The 21421-nt window shown below is 42.5% G+C and overlaps 1 protein-coding gene across 1 annotated transcript in view; it reads right to left on the bottom strand.

Annotated features, from left to right (window-relative positions):
• Positions 1 to 21421, bottom strand: part of LOC308223650 (glypican-5-like) — a gene marked incomplete at both ends in the record, with an annotated part of 348155 nt that overhangs the window by 206726 nt on the left and 120008 nt on the right. Inside the window, 2 exons of the mRNA XM_080622975.1 lie at positions 15569 to 15694; positions 18490 to 18549. Of these exons, the coding sequence (XP_080479101.1) occupies positions 15569 to 15694; positions 18490 to 18549 (186 nt within the window). The remainder of the gene's footprint in view (positions 1 to 15568; positions 15695 to 18489; positions 18550 to 21421) is intronic.

Here is a 21421-nt window from a genome sequence, read left to right as displayed (position 1 = left end):
ACTTAATTCAATTCACATTTAACTTCTTGGCATGTAAGCACCAGTTTTGCTCTGTGCTAATTTCACCACAAGTTATGAAAGGCTATAAAACGCTTAACTCACAGCTTCAATTCAGCAACACCCAGCAACATGTGCATTCCAATGGTTGCTAACTGACTTTGGAAGGGCTCATCTAGTATTACTTATCACCATTATCTTAAAATTGCAGAACGCTTTCCAGAAGTTTTATCACTGATTTCAATTTCTGCCAATAAGTTTCAAAGCTCTGGCTATCCTGTAAGTTATTTGAGCATGAATATTATGATGGATAACCTGGGATGCAGGTTGTTCAGCCAATTGGTATGGTGTTTGCGCTCCCTATAATCTTTAAGAAACAAGTGTAATGGCTAGTGAATAAGAAATACCAACGTTCCCAAACACGCTTGCCTGTTTATGCACTCAAGTGCTTGTAAAATCAGAGCTCCCCAAGGCTGAATCATGCTCGGCTCAAACAGCTGCTCTAATTGTTTTTCAGCACTTGGGCAGCTGTAGTTTTCTTCATGTCAGTCCTGGTGGGTTGATGACCACGTAAGTGATACCACGTTCAACAACTGCCTGAGAGAAAGAAACTGTAAGGCAACAGGGAATGCTGTAAGGAAGGCTGCTTAGGAATCAGTCTGGGAAAGTTTTCAAATCGTTTTGTGGATCAGCAAAGCACTGGGAATAACAGTTTCATAAACCAAGCTGTCTGGTGGTGGAGAAAGCATACCTAATTAGTGCCCCTCCACTTAAATCAGCTAAAAGTTATCATATTGCATCTAACAAGGAAATTCAAGTACAAACACATCCTGTCTCACTCAATGTCTTTTCAGTAATGTTGCTACCTTCTCATATTTTGATTCCTTTTCATGACCTGTGCAATCCATCAAAATAGGCAATACTTGCAATTGGGGCACACATTCAGTAAGTTGATGGCTGTAGCTTGTGACATGGCTACTGAGTGCCTCTACAGCAAGCCACATAATCCACTGGGGGCCAAGGGAAGCCTAGTATCTTTGGCTCAGAGCCATGAAAAAGACACACAATAGTTCTCAGTCCAGTCTGTTTCCAGCCCATTTCATCTCCCCATACATTCTGATAAAAATTTCATGGGCAGTTGCCCAAGCATGCTTTAAAATGAAAAGAAAAAATACTGAATGTTAGATGATACGCAACTTTTTGCAGCATTACCCAGTGAATAATATACAGACTAGGAATTGGCAGAGAGATGTTCTGCCAGTTGTGCTGCAGTTATTCAGACTGGATGTGGTTCTGGCCAATCTGATGTAGTGGAAGGTATCCCTGCTTATTGCAGGGGGGTTGGACTAGATGAGCTTTGAAGGTCCCTTCCAAACTAAATCATTCTATGTTTCAGCATGACTCTGGATGCATTGGTTAACACACTGTATCTTGGATAGCTGTCTCTGGAAAATTGCTTTATCTTGGCTTCTCCATGAAGAAAGTAAATATTTTAGTGGTGCAACTGCCCCTTGTTCCATACCCATGAGAAACTAGGACAGCTGATCTTGCTTTGGCTAGTAGCAGCTCTTACCATAGGAGCGCAGTATCACATTCAGTAAACAAGCTGGCTTTTTATAGATGCCTCCCATTGAGTTCAAACTGTATGGGAACACCTAAATCCCCTACAGCAACAGCTGGTGTTCCCAAGCTTGCCAGGTCCAAAAGCAACAGTGAAAAGATGAAAATAAAACAAAACAACTTCTATTCCAGTCTGTTGATATGTGCTATTTTGCACAACACTAATGACCCTACCCTTAATAAACCAGTATTAGAGTTCATAAAGTTTACTCTTCCTGGAGGACTTCTTTTCCCCTGAAGTTTTTGCTGATAATTAAACCTTTAATGTAATCATACCATCTACCTATATCAGGAGGGGTTTGTAGGAGACATTTAATACATAGCCCTTCACCTGGCATTTTAGAGCATGCTATTACATTTTGAAATCTACTGGAAAGGCTTTCCACACATGATTCATTGCTTATAAAAGAATAACAAAGGAACTCCAGAGAATACTTTATTAAATGGAGTTCCCAGAGCTAAAAAAAGAATGGATTAAACACAGTTACAGCCCAATGAAGTTCGTAAGTAAACCTGAATTCTCAAATGCAAAAGCCTGCTTACTGAATGTAAAAAAAAATAGATAAATATCACTTTAGTCCTTTATCTTCAGGAAGAAAAATGAGACAAACAAGCCCTATAGAATCAGCTACAAAGCATTTACCCAGTGGTTTGGATCAGCACAAGCTACATTAGTTCCACACAGTTTAAATAAGGAGGAAGTTTTAAAACTTGACTTCCATCTGATTTCTGTATTTTCATATACCCAGCTGCAGTGGCAGCAATAATGAGGCAGCCCTGGCCAGTGGGTACCAGGCACTGATACCTGGTACAGCACCAACACAGGTGATGGAAAACATCAGGCATAAACATTCTTCCAGTGAAGCCTTCAGCTCTCAGCTGGAAGGGGTTCAGGAGCTGGGGTTGTGACCAAGAGAAACATGGTGGTTTCTCAAAAGAATGCAAAGCTTTCACTTGAAATACACCCTACCCCGTTCCTGACAGATGCCTTCATAGCAGGATGGGAGCAGTTCCTTCCCCAAAGCAATCAGAGATTATCTGTGGTCACGCAAAACTGAAATAGAACTTACAGCTTGAAGCCTAGAAAGATGAGTCTCTGCAAAGATTTTCATTAACTGAAGAATCCATTCCTCCAGGTGAGAGCTTTGCTGTACCTGTAGCATGGATTGTTTCAATTCAATGGTTCAGGAGGGCTGTGCTTTTGGAATTATTCTGCTAGGAAGCAAACACCATAAGGGTAAGGGCATTCTTTTCCCTCTAAAAAGTCTGATTTGCTCCAGCTCTGACTCTATGACACCAATGACAGCAATAACACACATCACGCCTTTGCAGAGTCCTGGCAGCTCTCATATGCTTCGCAGTTGGAATAGTATTCAACTTCTTAGCCCTAAAACGTCAACAACGTGATCACTGCCATTTCACAGCAACTTCAGAGGTTTTGGGTTTCCTAACACCTGCAAGCTCTGAAGTTGGGCTTTTGGGAGCAAGGTGACACTTTGACACATGCCTTATGTTTTCCACTGATGTGGGGCAAGATCCAGCTCTTTGTTTCACATCTGAACTGTCTTCCCAAACATACCATAAAAGTACTACTCTCATCTATTCTCCTTTAAGTGACCAAAGCAACATTATCATCACTACAATTAATTATTCACATTAGAGAAACTTGGCCTCAGTTCTCTGAATGGCCATTTTCCTCTCTAACAAAAAACATCATCCATTCCTACCCCTTAGATGATTATGATGTAAAAATACATTGAGACAGAGAGGTGGAAGAAGTATTAGCAGGAAGATGCAAAAACAGATTTGAAATTATTGTGTTTAGCATGATAATTGGCACTCCTGGTCACTTAACGATTTTGCCAGCTGTGTTAGTGCCTTAACAATTCCTGTATCAGCAAGACAATAAAACCACATGGTTTCTGAGCCATAGGAAATTCTCTCTCCCTCACTACATCAACTCAGGTGTGATCCAAACCTCCACATTTTTCACAAACTCAATCCTGAGCTGCAGCTCTGCAAGGGGGAAACACCATCTGTATTAAACCTGCCATAAGACGAGCTTAGGACCCTTTCGTTTTTGATGTCCACACTCTTCACATGTTGGCTGTTTGGCTTCAGTTTGGAGCAACCAGTTGGTTCCTCAGTTGGCAGAACTCGAGCACAGAGCACTACTTACTCTACAGTCTATAGGAACATTCCTACCTCAGCCCCTGAGCTCTATGAACTTCAGCACACTTGGCCACAGCAATGAGACAGGGATTTGGTCCAGCTGGCATGCCAAGGTTTTGGAGCATCCTTATGCCGAGGCAGGACCAGAGCCTATTTGGGAGGAGGGACTCTCCAGGGTTTAGCATTGCACCATACCATGGATTTGGCTGCACTGAGTCCGTAGTATATCACGTGCAGTATATAAGGCTCAGTTAAGTCAGGAAACATTATGTTTCTAACTAAAAGCACTGCTGAGGAGATCTCTCTGGGAGGCAAGGACATCGTTAACACAGTAAGGGCTTAAAATGAGAAACTTCAGAGTCCGCACATCATCTGCCTTTCTCTGGAATTCGTGCCTGTCCTCTGCTAAAGGCTTAGGAAAAACCACCAGAGAAATCCTCTGCCTTCTGAGACTGAAAGAATTGCTCCAGGAACCTTTTATAATCAAGTGGAATGCGTATTTTATTTATTTACTTTTAGGATGCTTCCTAAAACTTCACTAACTGACCTGACAAAAGCCTCAAAGTAGGAGTTAGTGTGACCCTGACATTTACCTGCCCATCTGAGTAAAAGCAGAAACTAGTGAAGGAAAGAACTGGTTGTACAGTCTATAAGTGCATCCAATATTATTCATAGAGTATTCTGAGGCAGTGGCTTAATCCTATGGAATTAAAAGTAAGAACATACTTTGGGCTTTCTTACTACCCTTCCATCCAAGCCCATACTTTCTTTATTTCCCCCGTAAATCCATGGTTTTTTCTGTAGCTGTATGTAAACCGACAACCCTCAATCATCTGCTTTAAAAAGCAATCACAGCAGAGGTCAGTGAAAGTACACAGCAGGCAGGGGAAAGTACACAGCAGGGAAAGCTACAGCAAGATGGTTTTATATCAATAACAGAGATTGTGGAATAAACAATGTATAAATTAAACTGATTTTAAACAATATTTAACATTTGACAAAGTGTGTCTACTCATCTGATCTGCTGCTTACAGGCAAATCTGCCTCTGACCACAAGAGTTGGCTCTGAATCCTACTGTAGTCAGCAAACGTGCTTAGAAAACCGTGTTTTATTGGGAAGTCAATTTCTGGGATAGAACTAGACTGCAATATTTTGAGGTTTTGTTTGTTTGGTTTTGCTTTGGTTTTGTTTGGTTTGGGTTTTGTTTGTGGTGGTTTTTCTTTGGTTGGTTGGGTTTTTGTTCTGCCAAAAGTTCACCTGTTCCGTGTTATTAAAACACAAAACCTTACATACCCACTTGTGAGATTTATACCACAGCTACTCACATAGCAGCCAAGTACCCCAGCTACAAAACTACACAACAACCTCTTCTACTTTCATAGAATCACAGAATTGCTTAGGTTGGAAAACACCTGTAAGATCAAGTCCAACCATTCCCCAGCACTGCCAAGACCACCACTAAACCATGCCACTAAGAGCTTCATCTACACAGTTTTTTGAACGCTTCCAGGGACAGTGATTCCACCACTGCCCTGGGCAGCCTGTTCCAATGCCTGTCTGCCCTCTCAGAGAAGAAATTGTTTCTAATATCCAGTCTAAACCTCCCATCACAGCTTAAGGCCATTTCCTATTGTCCCATCACTTGTTCCTTGGGAGCAGAGATCAACCACGTCCTGGCTCCATCCTGCTTTCAGGCAGTTGTAGAGAGCGATAAGGTCCCCCCGAGCCTTCTCTTCTCCACATTAAAGCCCCCCACATCCCTCAGCCGCTCCTCATCACACTTGTGCTGCAGGCCCTGCTCCAGATTCATTTTCTCTGGCATGTTATATGTTTTGCCACTTACACATAGGGCAGGTTCAACAGGAGAGTGTGACATATTCCCCCCCCAGCATGACAGGTTTCTTGGAGAGTTGGGTGACTCTTCAGCATTACATGCTACAATCCAGAATCTTTTTTTTTTTTTTTTCTTTCATTTTGAGGAATCAACATCTTCCAATGCAAACCAATTCAACAAAAGAAAAATGCCTGTCCAGCTCTATCTTTGGATTCTACCCCACCTTGCTACAGGTATTTCTCTAAGAAGTTGCTTGCAGCTGGATATGCAAAGTCATTTGTGCATTATCCTAGACCAAAGATATTTTGCCAGCATCTACCCCAAGCCTACATAGGGAAAGGAAACCAGCAAGAAGGAGATGATTTTATATTTGTTGACATTCAGGTTTGAAGACTTCTAACCCATCCTTTAGACACAGAGTACCTATAACACAAACAAAATCCAATGAAGGCCTAATTTACCTTCATGACAATTTACAGTAAGATCATTCTAGCACAGTAACATCCAGATCAAACCACTGAGTATATTTAGTTCAACACTGAAGCATGTGGCCACACAGAGAATAATTCTACTGACCTCTAGGAGATCACCCAAGTTGTTATTGCTGAGCTTTTGCTGAAATGGGGTGCTGAATGGAGGGCATAAATGCAAGTACCACAAGCTGTGCACAGAAAGGCTTTGGGATATCAGAACAGTAGTGTGTGTGAGAAACAGCATTGTCTGCTATGACTAACAGATAATTGAGTATTTGAACAAGGCACCAAGGTGAGAGGAGGGCATATAACTGATATTTTGAAGAGTAGATTTTCAGTCCACTATCTCTAGGCTAAAATAGGATTTTCTTTTTCTTGCTGATATTACTGTATTACACACCCATTGCAAATGAAAGAAAATGAATTTGACTTCCGTATGGGAAGAAGCATTGGCTAAGACAGACTGAAGGATCAGGTAAGACTTTCACTTTCTACCTTTTCAATGGGACTTTGTGACCTTTCCTAATGGGAATGGGTAGAACGTCACTACATTGGATACTGCACGAGAAAATAAGCTTTACCTTGGATGTTTTCCATAGACTTCAGCCGTGGCTGGGTTGTTTTTGTTAGAACAGTTTCAATGACTGGAGCGCACCGTATTATTACTTTACTATTTTAATTGGAAAGTTTCAGTTTTCTGACTAAATAAGGGCTGTTCTTTACTTCTCCTGAAGAAAATAAATAGAAAAAACAGCATACAAAAGAAAGCGCACGTGGTCAGCATTCTTTTTTACTACCCTTCAATAAAGAACATCCCAAAGATGCCAAAATAAGAGAGATACTATGAAAGTATCAAACAAGTCCCCACCACACATTGCATGTGCAAAATACTTCCCCACTGGCGTGAGCTAGATGACTGTATGACAAGATTTATTCTTCCATGTATTCTGCTCAAAGCCCTGCCCCACAGAACATTTAAATCAAAAGGATAAAGTGGTTGAGTAGACACCAAATCCACAAGCGTCCCCTATGAAAATTTGAAACCCAGTATTACAGTGCAGGGGGTTGGATTAGATGACTTTTGAAGGTCCCTTCCAACACAAATTATTCTGCTATTCTAAAATTAATTATTTGTATTCAATTCCCTGACTCTAAGATAAAATGCTTAATGCTACAGTGTGAAAAAAAGAAGTCTTGAGAAGTTAAATCTCTATTTGTATTTACAGAAATATTCTTCAAATACTGACTTGAGCCATCAGCATAAAGTACCTAGGCATATGACAATACTAGGTAAGAATGAGAAAGCCTGCTATTAACACTGCAAGATGAGAGTGTGATTATAAAAAAAGACTGTTTCCAACAAGCAGGTCATACTCAATTAGCAATGGGCACAGAATGACCATGAAATCATACAGGAAACTGCATTCCCCACATCAGCATGATTTGTTATGAACAGTATCCATGCACAGAAACACAGCTAACACCATTTTAAAACAAAAAGCAGAAAACTAGAGCTTTAAAGACAAGCCTGCTGCCTAACAGGAGACCAGGCACAACATGCACCAAGTTAAGTAACAACATCTCAGTCATCCACAGCCAAAACCAAGGGAACTGAGGACCACAAATCATTCTATCAAACTTCATAAACAGACTTTGGGTGAGCAGTTACTTAAGTGTTGAATCAGGCTTCTGCTCTTTTTGTGCCACATGAAAACCCTGCAAGCTTGCTACCGCCTTTCTCGGTCTTATTTCTGTACCTTAGTACAAAACTTGCCTACTGACTCACATTAGCTTCTCATCTGTAGTTAGCGCTGGATAATTCAACATGTTGCTCCTTTTTGGTGTCAAATTTTCTCCCAACAGCTGGAACATACTTACATGTAATGGAATGTTTAAACTGAGATTCATATATTCATAGTTTTCAGGACAGAAATCCTTAAAATTGTCTTTGCTTGGTCACTGCATAAAAACACCCCCAAAACAGACAGATAACAACAACAAAAAAAAATCAAGTCTTTAAGACTTAATCAGTTTAAATTACAAAGATCAGCGGAGATGACAAAAGGTCTGTCAGAGGTATTCAGGAGTTAGCTATTGCGTATAAACATCATTGACTTTGTCACTTGTCTTCACCCAATTTCAGCATGGGTTATAGTAAAGACATGCCTCGACCTTTTTTAGATCTGTGGTGAAGAAGGGAAGGGACTTAAAAAGTCTATATTCCTACTAGAAAGCCTCACCAGAAAACATGATTTCTGGTCAACACCATTAGCCATTTCTTACATTTCTGACCAAACTAATAAATCTTTCCTCAACAATGGAAACTGGATTCAATATTTGCAACCCCAAACATTAATTTTCAGAAGTCATACAATCCAGAAGCAAATAATTCTTTCCTCATTTAGTCAGGATTGTATCACTTAAGAGAAAATCCTTAAGTAAATGAACTCCACAAGAAGCAGTTTTAATACAATGCTGCAGACGTATATTGGCACACATGCAATCATTTCTTTCCTCCAGTGGCTGGTTTGCACAATGAAGGGGAAAAGAACGGAGGGCTTCTAATAAAAGTAATTATGTTCTCTTGTAAAGTTTCTTTTATAGTGTAAGAGAAAAGTTATATATATATATATATATGTAGTGTGTAAAACAATACCTGTTTTCAGCATATGGCTTTGATCCAGCCTGTGTTGTTGCTCATATCCATACTGCCTAGAATCCCAGATTGGTTTGGATAGGAAGGGACCTTAAAGCTCATCCAGTTTCAACCCCTGCCACAGGCAGGGACACCTTCCACTAGAGCAGGTTGCTCCAAGCCCCATCCAATCTGGCCTTGAACACTGCCAGGGATGGGGCAGCCACAGCTTCTCTGGGCAACCTGTGCCAGCGCCTCAGCACCCTCACAGGAAAGAATTTCTTTCCTAATGTCTAATCTAAATCTGCATGCATACTCCACAGCAAAAACTGAACTCACAAAGCTAGACTCACTTGTTGCAGCATCAGAATTGCCAATGGTTCTTTAGAACAATCTTTCATTTTTAGAAAGTCCTGTCTGGAATTCAGAAGGTCTCAGGACTCACAATACACAGTACAGGGACTGTGGAACATGTTCTTTCTGATCTTGATAGCCCTTCTCGAGCAGAAAAGGTACCTTACTCACAAGTAGAATGGGACGCATTTGGGTATTTCATGACCACTTACTTTGAGGTATGTATTTGATTCTATTATCACAGCACTGAGGAAGGTCCCAAAAGGATAATGGGAGTCCTTTTGACTGAACAGAAAGCTGGGGCTGAAAGCTTGGACCTGACAGCTTAGTCTTGCGCAATATTAGAAAGGGTCCTTGACTGAAAGTGTATAAATATATCTTCCCAGTTTGTGGAGAAAACAACTACTGTGTTAATCAGTGATAAACTATAACATAATGTCAACAGCTGGAGAAGTCTAATGATATTTAACAGAAGACAATCATCCCTTCCTGTTGTCCCTGTGGTCAAAAAGCATTTACAGCACTGAAATTCGTTAGGTGCATTTTCACAAGTAGAAAGGAGTTCTCCTGATTCCATTTTCCCCTACTCTGTGTTTTAGTTAAGAGTAAAACTGTCATCAGATAAATACAGCTAGCGAGTTCTCTGCTAACTATTTACTGGCACTGTTACATGTCTGTTCACTGTTAGAAAGATAGCCCCCTCCCCTCTCTCATGTGATTAAAGATGTAACAGCTCATCATTTTTATAGGGTTAGAACTAGATGCAGAAGAGTAATCTAACCACAGGATCCTATGCAGCAGTAATCTCAAATCACCACAGAAGACATTCCTTTCTACATACGTATATTCTCATAACCCCCAGGAGATGCTTTAGTGATGTCCTTTCTGGCACTGAATACATAATTCCTTCAAATTAGTATCAGTTTACTGTGTTGGCCCCTGTGATCTTGCAGGCAAAAAAAAATTCTAGGCATTATACGGCATTTTAATAACTCCTGCAGATTGAACACAGCTTGTTGTTTGAATGTGTGCTTCAATTTCATAAGAAATCACTTGATACAGGTTATATACATACAAAACACCCACTGCTAACCAGTTACTGTGCTGTTTGCTAGTACTGGTGAATTGCAATGGAACAGCTTCACTTTCACAAAGTCATTTGGACCATATTTTCTGTTCATCACTGAAAGCCACCTAACATCTTTTCAAGAAATCCTTTCTAAAACTAAACTGAAATGGAATTTATTCCTATTAGAAACAAGAAGTATTCTACCATTATTGAGACATTTATTTCTTACATTCCTATGTTTTCTTACTTAAATATATTTTGCTTGTAAGCATCTTTTTAAAACCAGTGCAGTCCTCTGTGGTGGCACTATTCATATTGTAAGTATTTTATCTAAGTATTACAGGTTTGTTACTGGGAGTAAGAATATTCTAATCTCATCCTGTGCATGGTGCTTTGCATTTATAATGCAATTGCTTCTTTCCATCATCAGTGAAGTCTCTCACCTTGTAAAAACAGAAAATAACACAGGTTGCTCTCTCTCTAAATGCATCTGACAGCCATTAAGAGTCTGCTAAGCACTGCCACTTCTTACTTTGCAGTCAGCACGGCCTTCAAGAGCTTCAGGCTTGCAAATGTTCCATGGCACATGGTGAGAGGACAAGAAACAACAGATAAAATTTGAAATTAGAGAGGTTCTGACTGGATATAAGGGAAAACTTCTGCACCATGAGGACAGTCCAGAAGTGGAACAAGTAACAACAGCTCATGCTGTCGCCATCACTGGAGGTTTTGCAAGACCATACTGGATAAGCCACCCAGGAACCTGATATGATCTCATAGCAGCTCCAGCTTTGAGCAGGAAGCTGCACCAGAGACCTCCTGAGCTCCCTTCCAAGCTAAAGGCAACTATGGATCTAAGAATATATATTTTTAATTCATGGGACTGTACCATAATTTGCAAAATGCTCCCAAGTAAAGCAGGAGAGAGTAGAATCTGTGCATTAAACTTACTGGCTTTTCCATCCTTCTTCATGATCATTCCCAAAGTTCTAACTCTAGAAACTTCCTTCTTGTCAACTAAGCATAAATCCAGAGTATTCCACAGAAATGAATAAAGTCTCCATGTCTTTCCTGCAGTGCTGATAAGAGATCATAGAATCATAGAATAGTTTGGGTTGGAAGGAACCTTCAAAGGTCATCTAGTTCAACCCCCCTGCAATGAGCAGGGACACCTTCAACTAGATCAGGGTGCACAGAACCACATCCAGCCTGGCCTGGCTGGTCTTTGCTGCCTGGTGGTGGGAGCTCTAGAACAGGATATCTCAGTAAAGATTACTTCAGCCAACTCAGCACCTCCTTAATCCAGAGATGCTGGAAAGAAGACAGTTAAGTACTACTCCCATTACCTCATGTTATACACAGCTGACCTCCACATACCTCCTGCCTACAGTACTTAATCCATCTCCCTACAACTCTTCCCCTTTCCTTCATATTTTTTGGCCTGGCATTGGCACTGCATTTCTTACAAAGCCAGTTTTGATCTATCCATCTCAATCTGACCAAGCTCATAGGGATACATTTTGTAGAGCAGATAAAGTGTGTCTGTTTATGACAGAAAGGTAAACAGTTTTGAGATTAAATTCTTCTGCCTTCACTTCCACAAAATGTCTGATTTTCAATGACCAAAAAAGCAGGATTTATTTTCCCATTTGACAAAAGTGACCTGAGAGAACAGGGCCCAGTGCTGTCCTTTGCTGCTGTTTAAATGATTTTCCTTCCTGAGCATGGAAGAGACCAGTTCAGATAGCAGAACACAAAATCCCCCAACACCTGAAATAGCCCAGAGAAAGTGAATATTCTTCTCCTGGTCAGCCTAAGTACAGGTTTTTGCTCCCTCACATGAAAGTAAAATATTGACCTAATGCAAATTATCACATTCAAGCTTGAATACATCATACCTGCACATACAAATAACACTTGAATATTCTCAGAGCAGCCACTGTTCATTTTACAAGATAGACATTAGAAGAACGTGGGGCAAATTCAAACCTGTGTCATCAAGTTTGATTCCATCAGGAGGCTTTATTCACAGACAGCTGGCTAGCAGCAGACCTAGATAAGAAAAATATTGAGCTATCTTCATCTTTGGTTTGGTTTCCATGGTCACTTCTACTGCTCCAAGTACTCACCATAACCTAGGCCAGCAGCCCAGATTCCAGACATCAGCAATGTAGAAGGAAATGTTTTCAACTCTATCTTCATTAATATTGCCTACTTTTTGATCTTGTCCTAGAACAACTTGCTTGTTACTGCAAGAAGTAAGAAAGTCCCCAAACTGGGGTGCTCTGGCCACATCATAAGTTTACATGTAGTGATGGGTAGCTATTAACCATTGTCACCTCCCCTTCCTATGGCCAACTGGGGCTGTACAGGAGGTCATGAGCAGCCTTACTAACATTTAGCTTGTTAAAAGGCAATGAACTTTAACACTTACTCCTCAAGCATCCTGACAGGGGGACACTGAGGGTGCCATTCAAAGCTTGGCAGTGCTCTGCATCATTCTGAAGGGTAAGCTTGGGCAAATTTGTGTCTGAAACAGTCCCTTCCAACCTTGAGTATTTAGTTTATTCTACAGGATTTAAAACAAACAAGAAAACCCCCACCAAAAACTCCCTACACCAACAAAAACATTGCAAGCCCTGGAAAATACCCTAAAACCTGAAAAATATTGCAAAAAACCATAGTATTTTACAACATACTGTATCTCCAGAAATTGTTTACACTGATGGCACAAGTGTAATAGAAGCTAAGTGCTTTTAAGTATGCTAAGGCTAAATAATTGTCTCTGTCTTCCATATCCAGATGGCTGCTTGCTGGAGCCTAAGGAAAGGAGAAAGGGGACAAAGAAAGTGCTAAACTCATAAAAACTAGAAGTCTCTAAAGGAAAACAGTTTGAGAACAGGAATTCACTGTGATTTGCCACTTCCTCTCTCAGCCAGCTTGCACAGGCCCTGAGAGCCTAACAACCCATGACATGATTCTGCTCAAGCCTGTGGACAGGTGTCCCCTAATCCCTCCACTTCACACAAAATTCCAAGAAAAACAAGTAAAGTACAGAAGGAGAGAGGGAAGGACAAGAAGTGTGGGTTCCTACTGCGTGTTACAAAACCTCTTTCTCTTATATTCCCAGTCATCTGGTTTAAAAGCCTTTCTTACATGCAATTTTTTGACCCCAAAATATTACACCTGAAATTTCCTGAGAAAGTGATTCCAATCTGGAAAGCAGCTGCTGTAAATGAATTTCCTTCCCCATCAAGTCAGGGTCAAACCTGTAGAGTTCAGTGTATGAACATAGGTTTACTACCTTTTAACTCCTCATAGCAGTATGAAACCAAGGCAAATTTGGAAAAATGAGAATGAAGACTTTAACCTGTGTCAAATGCTTTAATGCAATACCAGTCACAGAGTCTGCCACACTCACAGAAACCCATTACTGGTAAAATTGACCCATATGCACTCCTAAAGAGACACACTGGAAATGATGGTGGAATCTCTACCTGTACAATAGAAAGCTATGTCTGAGCAGCAGAGTCTTTCTACTTCTTCTGCCATCATGAATACTATTTCAGATCAAGCTAACTGGCAATAAGTAAAAGACCATTTCATTTGGAAACTCAGGAAATTTCCTCTTGAAACTGAGAGGCAACACACAGAGAATTCCCTAGATTCATTTTTGCAAAGGCTTTTCTTTCACTGCTCCAAATAGAGCTAAGTTTGATCTTCTGATCCAACTTTTATATATGGGTTCCAACTTAGAAATGGCTATAGCTCAAGGACAGATAAGAAAAAGGGTAGACTGAAAAAGGACAAATATTACAGTGGCTTAAGCCATGCTTACCGGTGGTCTTTATAGTTCTAATTCCTGCAAAATAGCATAAAAAATAAACCAATTTTGTTGGTGCTGTTGTTCAGAGAATTGATATATAAAATGCATTTCTTGTTTAACTTTCGGCCAGAAAACAGTTAGCTCCCGGACTTAACTGTGCATCCAACAATATGTTACCAGCAAAAGGGACTCCGAAATAGAAATACTGATTAGAAGTACTGATATTCTCCCCACTTCCTCTCCATTACTTTTACAGTAAAAACTAATAAATACAGTCACTGTGTAGTAATATTTAGAATACTGCATTTTTTTGCCAAAACCTTCAAATATATGATTCTATAATTAATTTTTAATGCCAATGTATGCTGAAATAGTAAACTTTTTAGTCCTCTTTGAATGCGTTAAACACGTTTATATCTAAACATCTCAGATGGAATTAAGTGAAGTAATTCACACATGACATATCTAAGCAGAGCTGTGTGGGAGTCAAACCTCCCTTTAATGGGACAGCCTATAATTGTATCATCTCTCTGTTCCACATTGGAATGATTCCCTAAGTTTCAATCATGAGAATTGCTTTAAAGTGAGAAAACAGAATGACAGAACTTTATCTTTTACAACTGCTACAGACCACAAAATACACTTCAAAAAGAAACATCATGAAAGCCAACATAATCCCATGGACTATCTATGGTTAGACAAAAAGACATTTGTGGAAACCACTCACTGGCACACTTCCAAACAGCTCTCACCTCAAAAACTGACATCTACTTTGACAGTGATTGTAACAGATACAGTTGTATTCTGAACACCTTTTTTTCTCCCCAGGGCAACGTAGCCTCAGGTTATACAAGAGCAAGAGAAATGGCAGCGAGAAGTTTAGCTCATGAAGGATGCAACTGTATTTTCAGTTTGGATTCTAAAGGGTAATGGGAAAGACTGTGGTAAAATACAGAAGGGGAAAAAAGTAGCTGACAAACTAGAAAGATCTTTTCACCCTACAGAGCTCCTAGCTGCTCTGCCAGCATGGAACAGTGCATTTATTAATGGTTACTATGTAAGAATTGCTGCAGAACAAGCTGTGGTAAAGATGCTGCTCAATTCCTGAATCAGTTGTTAATCAAAGTCTGTGTCAGAAACTCTGAAAAGAAATGTCAGGTCTTATCACTGTGTTTTTCTGATGCCTTTACAAAAAGAGCTGCATATTTCATAATTAAGGCCAAACATGATGTTTAGCTCTGCACTAATAAGCCCATAAAAAGCAGACTGGAAGGGACTTCCCATCAGTCACCTGGGTACTGCTTGCTAACAGAGCTTTAGAGGGCAAGATCCCTCTACAGTAGAAAATCTGCCTCTCTATAGTGAAAAGAAGGGGCTCTACAAAGCCAGGAAGTGTTCCACGGTATTTAGCATGGGCACATAAACCTCAGCATGTACAACCTTTTATTTTAGCAAAACCCTTGCTCAATTAAGCAAAGCTTCACTGTGAAGGAGAAACTTACGATGACAACAGTGTCTCAGAATACTTTTAAACCGTCTGAAGGATATGAAGTCACCATTACAGAAAACTTTTACTTGTAACTTTACCTTTCTACAACATCCTCTCCATTCCAGCAGGTTGAGCTGTCTCTCATCACCAGGTCTCCATCGCACAGCCGTTCTGCTATAGAGGCATAAAAGGTTCGGGATCGCTTCATGTAATTGATGAACTCTCTGTAACGTAGGAAGCACACATTTAACAACAGAACAGTAAACTTACAGTTTAAGCCCCCTGTCAACTTAACCCTCCACAAGATTTAGAGTTTAGAAGCCTTATAGAATTAAGCCACCTAAGTTGGTTAATTTCTATTTCTAATGTATTTCTGCTCCTATGTGTCACCCAGTTTTACTTGACCAGTCTTAATACAAATAATTACACACAAAGGGTGGCTTTAACAAATTACATTAACACATCTCACACAAAACCTGAAAAAAGTCTACACTTACTGTTTCTCCATACACAGATTAAAAAAAATGATGAGAAAACATCATCCTTAAAGGAACAGGGTTTTCTCTGTTACTGGAAGCGAGTATCTCTCTATTTCCCACAAACGTGGGAGATGAATGAAGAACGTTCCTAGCAACCTCCTGGGTGGAAAAGGCTTCCCAAAGCTAACACCCCACCACAAAACTGCAACATGCCATAAGCACCCCACACATGCAGCAACAATACAGGAAGTCATCTTCTTGAGATGCAGTGAGGCTGATTCCCCCCCATCAGCACTGTCCATGTCACATCCTCATTAGAAAGAAATTTCTCTCTCATCATGTCTGGCATCTCACCTGTGAAGAGGAGGCTGTGCCTGCTGCATTGGGGAATAACCAAAAGCCCTGGCAAGCACAAACACCCCATTTCTGATCATGTGTGTATGGAAAAATGCCCTGTGAGCAAACGACTGCCTCTTGTATGGTCTGATTATACCTATATTATATATGTGGCTGAGGTAGCCATAAAAATAAACTCTAACAAACCAAGTTTTAATTCAGTGCACAGTCAAGATCATTTAAGAATGAGAAATTACCCTGTCTCCACAGCTTTAAAAGCTCCTGTTTGGTATAAGATGTTAAAGATACTGAGAAAAAGATACAGACAAACTGAGCTAGAGCTATCACGGAGCTACCTGCTTGTCTCAGAAGTCCCTCAAGAGCCCCACTGGGAAGGTCAAAGGACTCATTCTGGTTTATCATAGAAGGAACCAGGTTGGAAAAGACCTTTTAAGACCATCGAGTCCAACCATTACCCCAGGACTGCAAAGTCCACCAGTAACCCACAGCACTGAGTGCAAACTATCTCCCCTCATGGCTGCACTTCATGATCTCCATTCACAGCCACCCCTCATCTGCCCCCCATAGTGACCCACACTGTACAGCTGCTGCCCCTACCCCTCATGGTCACACCTCATCTACCTTCAAGATCTACCTTCAAGGCCATCCCACGTACCCCATGGCAGCCCTTGCTCTCCCCTTATGGCCACCTCTGCTCCCCCCTCATGGCCGCCCCTGCTCTCCCCTCATGGCCACCTCTGCTCCCCCCTCATGGCCGCCCCTGCTCTCCCCTCATGGCCACCCCTGCTCTCCTCTCATGGCCGCCCCTGCTCTCCCCTCATGGCCGCCCCTGCTCTCCCCTCATGGCCGCCACTGTTCTCCCCTCATGGCCGCCCCTGCTCTCCCCTCATGGCCGCCCCTGCTCTCCCTTCATGGCCGCCACTGTTCTCCCCTCATGGCCGCCCCTGCTCTCCCTTCATGGCCGCCACTGTTCTCCCCTCATGGCCGCCCCTGCTCTCCCCTCATGGCCGCCCCTGCTCTCCCTTCATGGCCGCCCCTGCTCTCCCCTCATGGCCGCCCCTGCTCTCCCCTCATGGCCGCCTCTGCTCTCCCCTCATGGCCGCCTCTGCTCTCCCCTCATGGCCGCCCCTGCTCTCCCCTCATGGCCACTTCTGCTCTCCCCTCATGGCCGCCCCTGCTCTCCCCTCATGGCCGCCCCTGCTCTCCCCTCATGGCCGCCCCTGCTCTCCCCTCATGGCCGCCCCTGCTCTCCCCTCATGGCCGCTCCTGCTCTCCCCTCATGGCCGCCCCTGCTCTCCCTTCATGGCCGCCCCTGCTCTCCCCTCATGGCCGCCCCTGCTCTCCCTTCATGGCCGCCTCTGCTCTCCCCTCATGGCCGCCCCTGCTCTCCCCTCATGGCCGCCCCTGCTCTCCCCTCATGGCCGCCCCTGCTCTCCCCTCATGGCCGCCCCTGCTCTCCCTTCATGGCCGCCCCTGCTCTCCCTTCATGGCCGCCTCTGCTCTCCCCTCATGGCCGCCCCTGCTCTCCCCTCATGGCCGCCCCTGCTCTCCCCTCATGGCCGCCCCTGCTCTCCCCTCATGATAAATTAATCACGTGGTCTTAAGGAGCTAATGCAGGAAAGCTGTTGTTTCAGGCAAAGAAAAAAGCAGGAACATCAGGGCTTACAACCAAGGAATCAGCATTTCTACCTCTTGGCCACTGACTTCCGAATAGGAGCTCTAAGTCTTCCTAGAATAAAACTAGACCCAGAAAAGCCACTTACCTGATAGAACAGCTTGGGAGCATCCGCTATGAGAGACGTGACGCAAACGCAAAAGAGTTTAAAGGTTCTAGAATGGAGCTTTCATTGAAGGAGAAAAAGGGCACCCTTTTAACAGTCTAAAGCTTGTCTTCCTCAGCTCACCCCAAGAGGCTTCTACTCCTGATTACTTTCAGCAGAGTGGGGCTCTGACAGTTCAAAGCAGCATTAAGGAAACACAGGATTCTGCGTCCTGCTCTTAAAGAGTGGAAATACTTACTTTGCATCAGGATAAAACTAAGGGTAGAAAACACACAGTTTCCCAGCGTCCCGCAGTATAAAAGAAGTCTGCCAAGTTCTAGATTACAGCTGAAGCAGCAGCTTACAGTGGAGAGGAGCCCAGTGTAGAGACAACAAAGTGTGTCACCTTGGTTCCGTTCTTACCGAGAGACTTTTTTCAGACTTCTTGGTTTGTCATTCTTTGAAGCTTTCAGAGGCAGAGAACTGGAATAGGCCGGGGAGAATAAGCATCAACCAGGAGAGGTTGGGGAGTAAGGGAGAAGCAGGAATTCAGGCAAATGAGGACAAGAGAATGAGAAACAAAAGAGAAAAGTAAAAATTATTTGGAAGGAAGGTCACCAAGCACATGCATAGGATAACATAAGAAAACAAATGGGGAGGAAAATTGTCATGAGATTTTTCCAAAGGATAGATGCAATTAAAAATGACAATGCAATACCGGGGAAAAGTAACTAAAATACAACTGAGATTGTTTCTCCCAGTCCTTTTCAAATTGCAGCACAATTATGGATGCAGCACACAGGGCAAAAATCTGAACCATTCAGTGGTACTTAAATTATCTACAACTGATACCAAATGGAAGAACTGTAAGTATATGAAGCTATACAAGAAAACAATGGCAAACAGGTTAGATTGGAAACCATGGGGAGGGCATTCATTTTCTGGCACAATGAGCAATTTCCTGTCTGTTAACGAATAATGTAAATACAGGTATTTTTTGCTATTCAGTTCTGGTCAGATTGTACCACTGAGAAAAACCAAACCAACTTTGTAAAACAGGAGAGACTGGCTCTAACCTTAGATTGAGTAAAGAACTGTGGAAATAACCATGGTAGTTATTTAGTGCAAATGCGTTTTCTGGCACTGATATCCTGAGGCCCCTTCATTAACATTCAAAATTGCCTTTAACGTTAACATCATGATGTAGCTTTATCATAGAATCACAGAATGGTTTGGGTTTGAAAGGACCTTAAGATCATCTTGTTCCAACCCCCTGCCACAGATCAGTTTGATCCACTAGAGCAGGTTGCTCCAAGCTCCATCCAGAGTGGCCTTGAACACTGCCAGGGATGGGGCAGCCACAGCTTCTCTGGGCAACCTGGGCAATCCAAGCCAGGATTTTACCACGCTCATTGTAAAGAGTTTTCTCCTCGCATCCAGCCTTACTCTTCCCTCTTTTAGTTTAATGCCATCACCCCTCATCCTACCATAACATGCCCAGCTAAAAAGTCTCTCCCCCTTCCTGTGGCCACCCATACCACTAGCCCTCAGAAAGGGTGATGGCAAAGCTGCCAACGTGTGGGTGTCCTCAGGGCTGCCGAGGGTGGTCCTTACTCTTTTCAGTAAGAGTTAACTGCATGGGCAAGTATTGTGGAATCTGTTTGAAGGCATGAGTTGCTCTAGCTGTTGCCATTTCTTCATACATGAGAGTAGAGGTGTAAATAGAGCAGGATGTGCTATCAAATCATGTCAGTGGAAACTGCATACAGTTCTGGTGTCCCCAACATAAGAACGACATGGAACTGTTGGAGCAAGTCCAGAGGAGGGCCACAAGGATGATCAGGGGCGGAAGTACCTCCCATATGAAAACAGGCAGAGAAAACTGGGTCTGTTCAGCCTGAAGAAGGCTGCTATGAGGTCTCTTCCAACCCAAACTATTCTATAACTCTAAGATTCTATGACCTGCACTGAGCATCAGGTGAGTGTTACCTGCCACCACTGGAGCAGTGATTCCAACACAGTCAGTCAAAAAAGGAAATGAGCGTTGTTAACAAAGGAAATATGGAGCTGTGGAAAGTTCTGCTTTGGCCGTTCAGTCAGAAATGATTGATTCAATTCCACAGTAAGTTACTTTATATCTGGCATTAATAATCTGTTTTGTACTACCACTTCAATATGCAAATGTTAACAAAATAACATGATGCTTGACTCAACAGATAGTTAATCTAAAATAAATAGATGCTATTAATTTCAAACATTCTCAAAGCAACTAAAAATGTTAAAGTTGTGTAAAAGATCTGTAAGTTCACTCTGTATCAAAGAAATCCCAATGAAATATCGTTTCAAATCCTTTCTCCTCCAATGATGACCAGATGGGATGCACCCGCGGGTGCTGAGGGAACTGGCAGAAGTCATTGCTAGACCACTCTCCATCATCTTTACCAAGTCTTGGGAAACGGGAGAGGTGCCTGAGGACTGGAGGAAAGCAAATGTCACTCCAGTCTTCAAAAAGGGCAAGAAGGAGGACCCGGGTAACTATAGACCGGTCAGCCTCACCTCCATCCCTGGGAAAGTGATGGAACACCTCATCCTTGATGCCATCTTAAGGCATGTCAAGGATAAGAGGGTTATGAGGGGCAGTCAACATGGCTTTACCAAGGGGAAGTCATGCTTGACCAACCTCATAGCCTTTTATGAGGAAATAACATTGTGGATGGATGATGGCAGAGCGGTGGATGTGGTCTACCTTGACTTCAGCAAAGCATTTGACACAGTCTCCCACAGCATCCTCATAGCTAAATTGAGGAAGTGTGGCCTGGATGATCAGGTAGTGAGATGGACTGCGAACTGGCTGAAGGACAGAAGCCAGAGAGTTGTAGTCTATGGGGCGGAGTCCAGTTGGAGGCCTGTATCTAGTGGAGTGCCTCAAGGGTCAGTATTGGGACCAGTATTATTTAATATATTCATCAATGATTTAGATGAGGGAATTGAGTGTACTGTCAGCAAGTTTGCTGATGACACTAAGCTGGGAGGAGTGGCTGACACGCCAGAAGGCTGTGCTGCCATCCAGCGAGACCTGGACAGGCTGGAGAGTTGGGCAGGGAGAAACTTGATGAAATATAACAAGGGAAAGTGTAGAGTCCTGCATCTGGGCAGGAACAACCCCAGGTTCCAGTATAGGTTGGGGAACGACCTGTTAGAGAGTAGTGTAGGGGAGAGGGACCTGGGGGTCCTAGTGGATGGCAGGATGACCATGAGCCAACACTGTGCCCTTGTGGCCAAGAAGGCCAATGGCATCCTGGGGTGTATTAGAAGGGGGGTGGTCAGTAGGTCAAGAGAGGTCCTCCTTCCTCTC

This window comes from Psittacula echo, assembly GCF_963264785.1.
Source record: "Psittacula echo genome assembly, chromosome: 7".
NCBI classification, from domain to species: Eukaryota; Metazoa; Chordata; class Aves; order Psittaciformes; family Psittacidae; genus Psittacula; species Psittacula echo.
The sequence above is the reverse complement of the archived record's forward strand: the minus strand, read 5'-3'. Positions and strand labels throughout refer to the sequence as shown.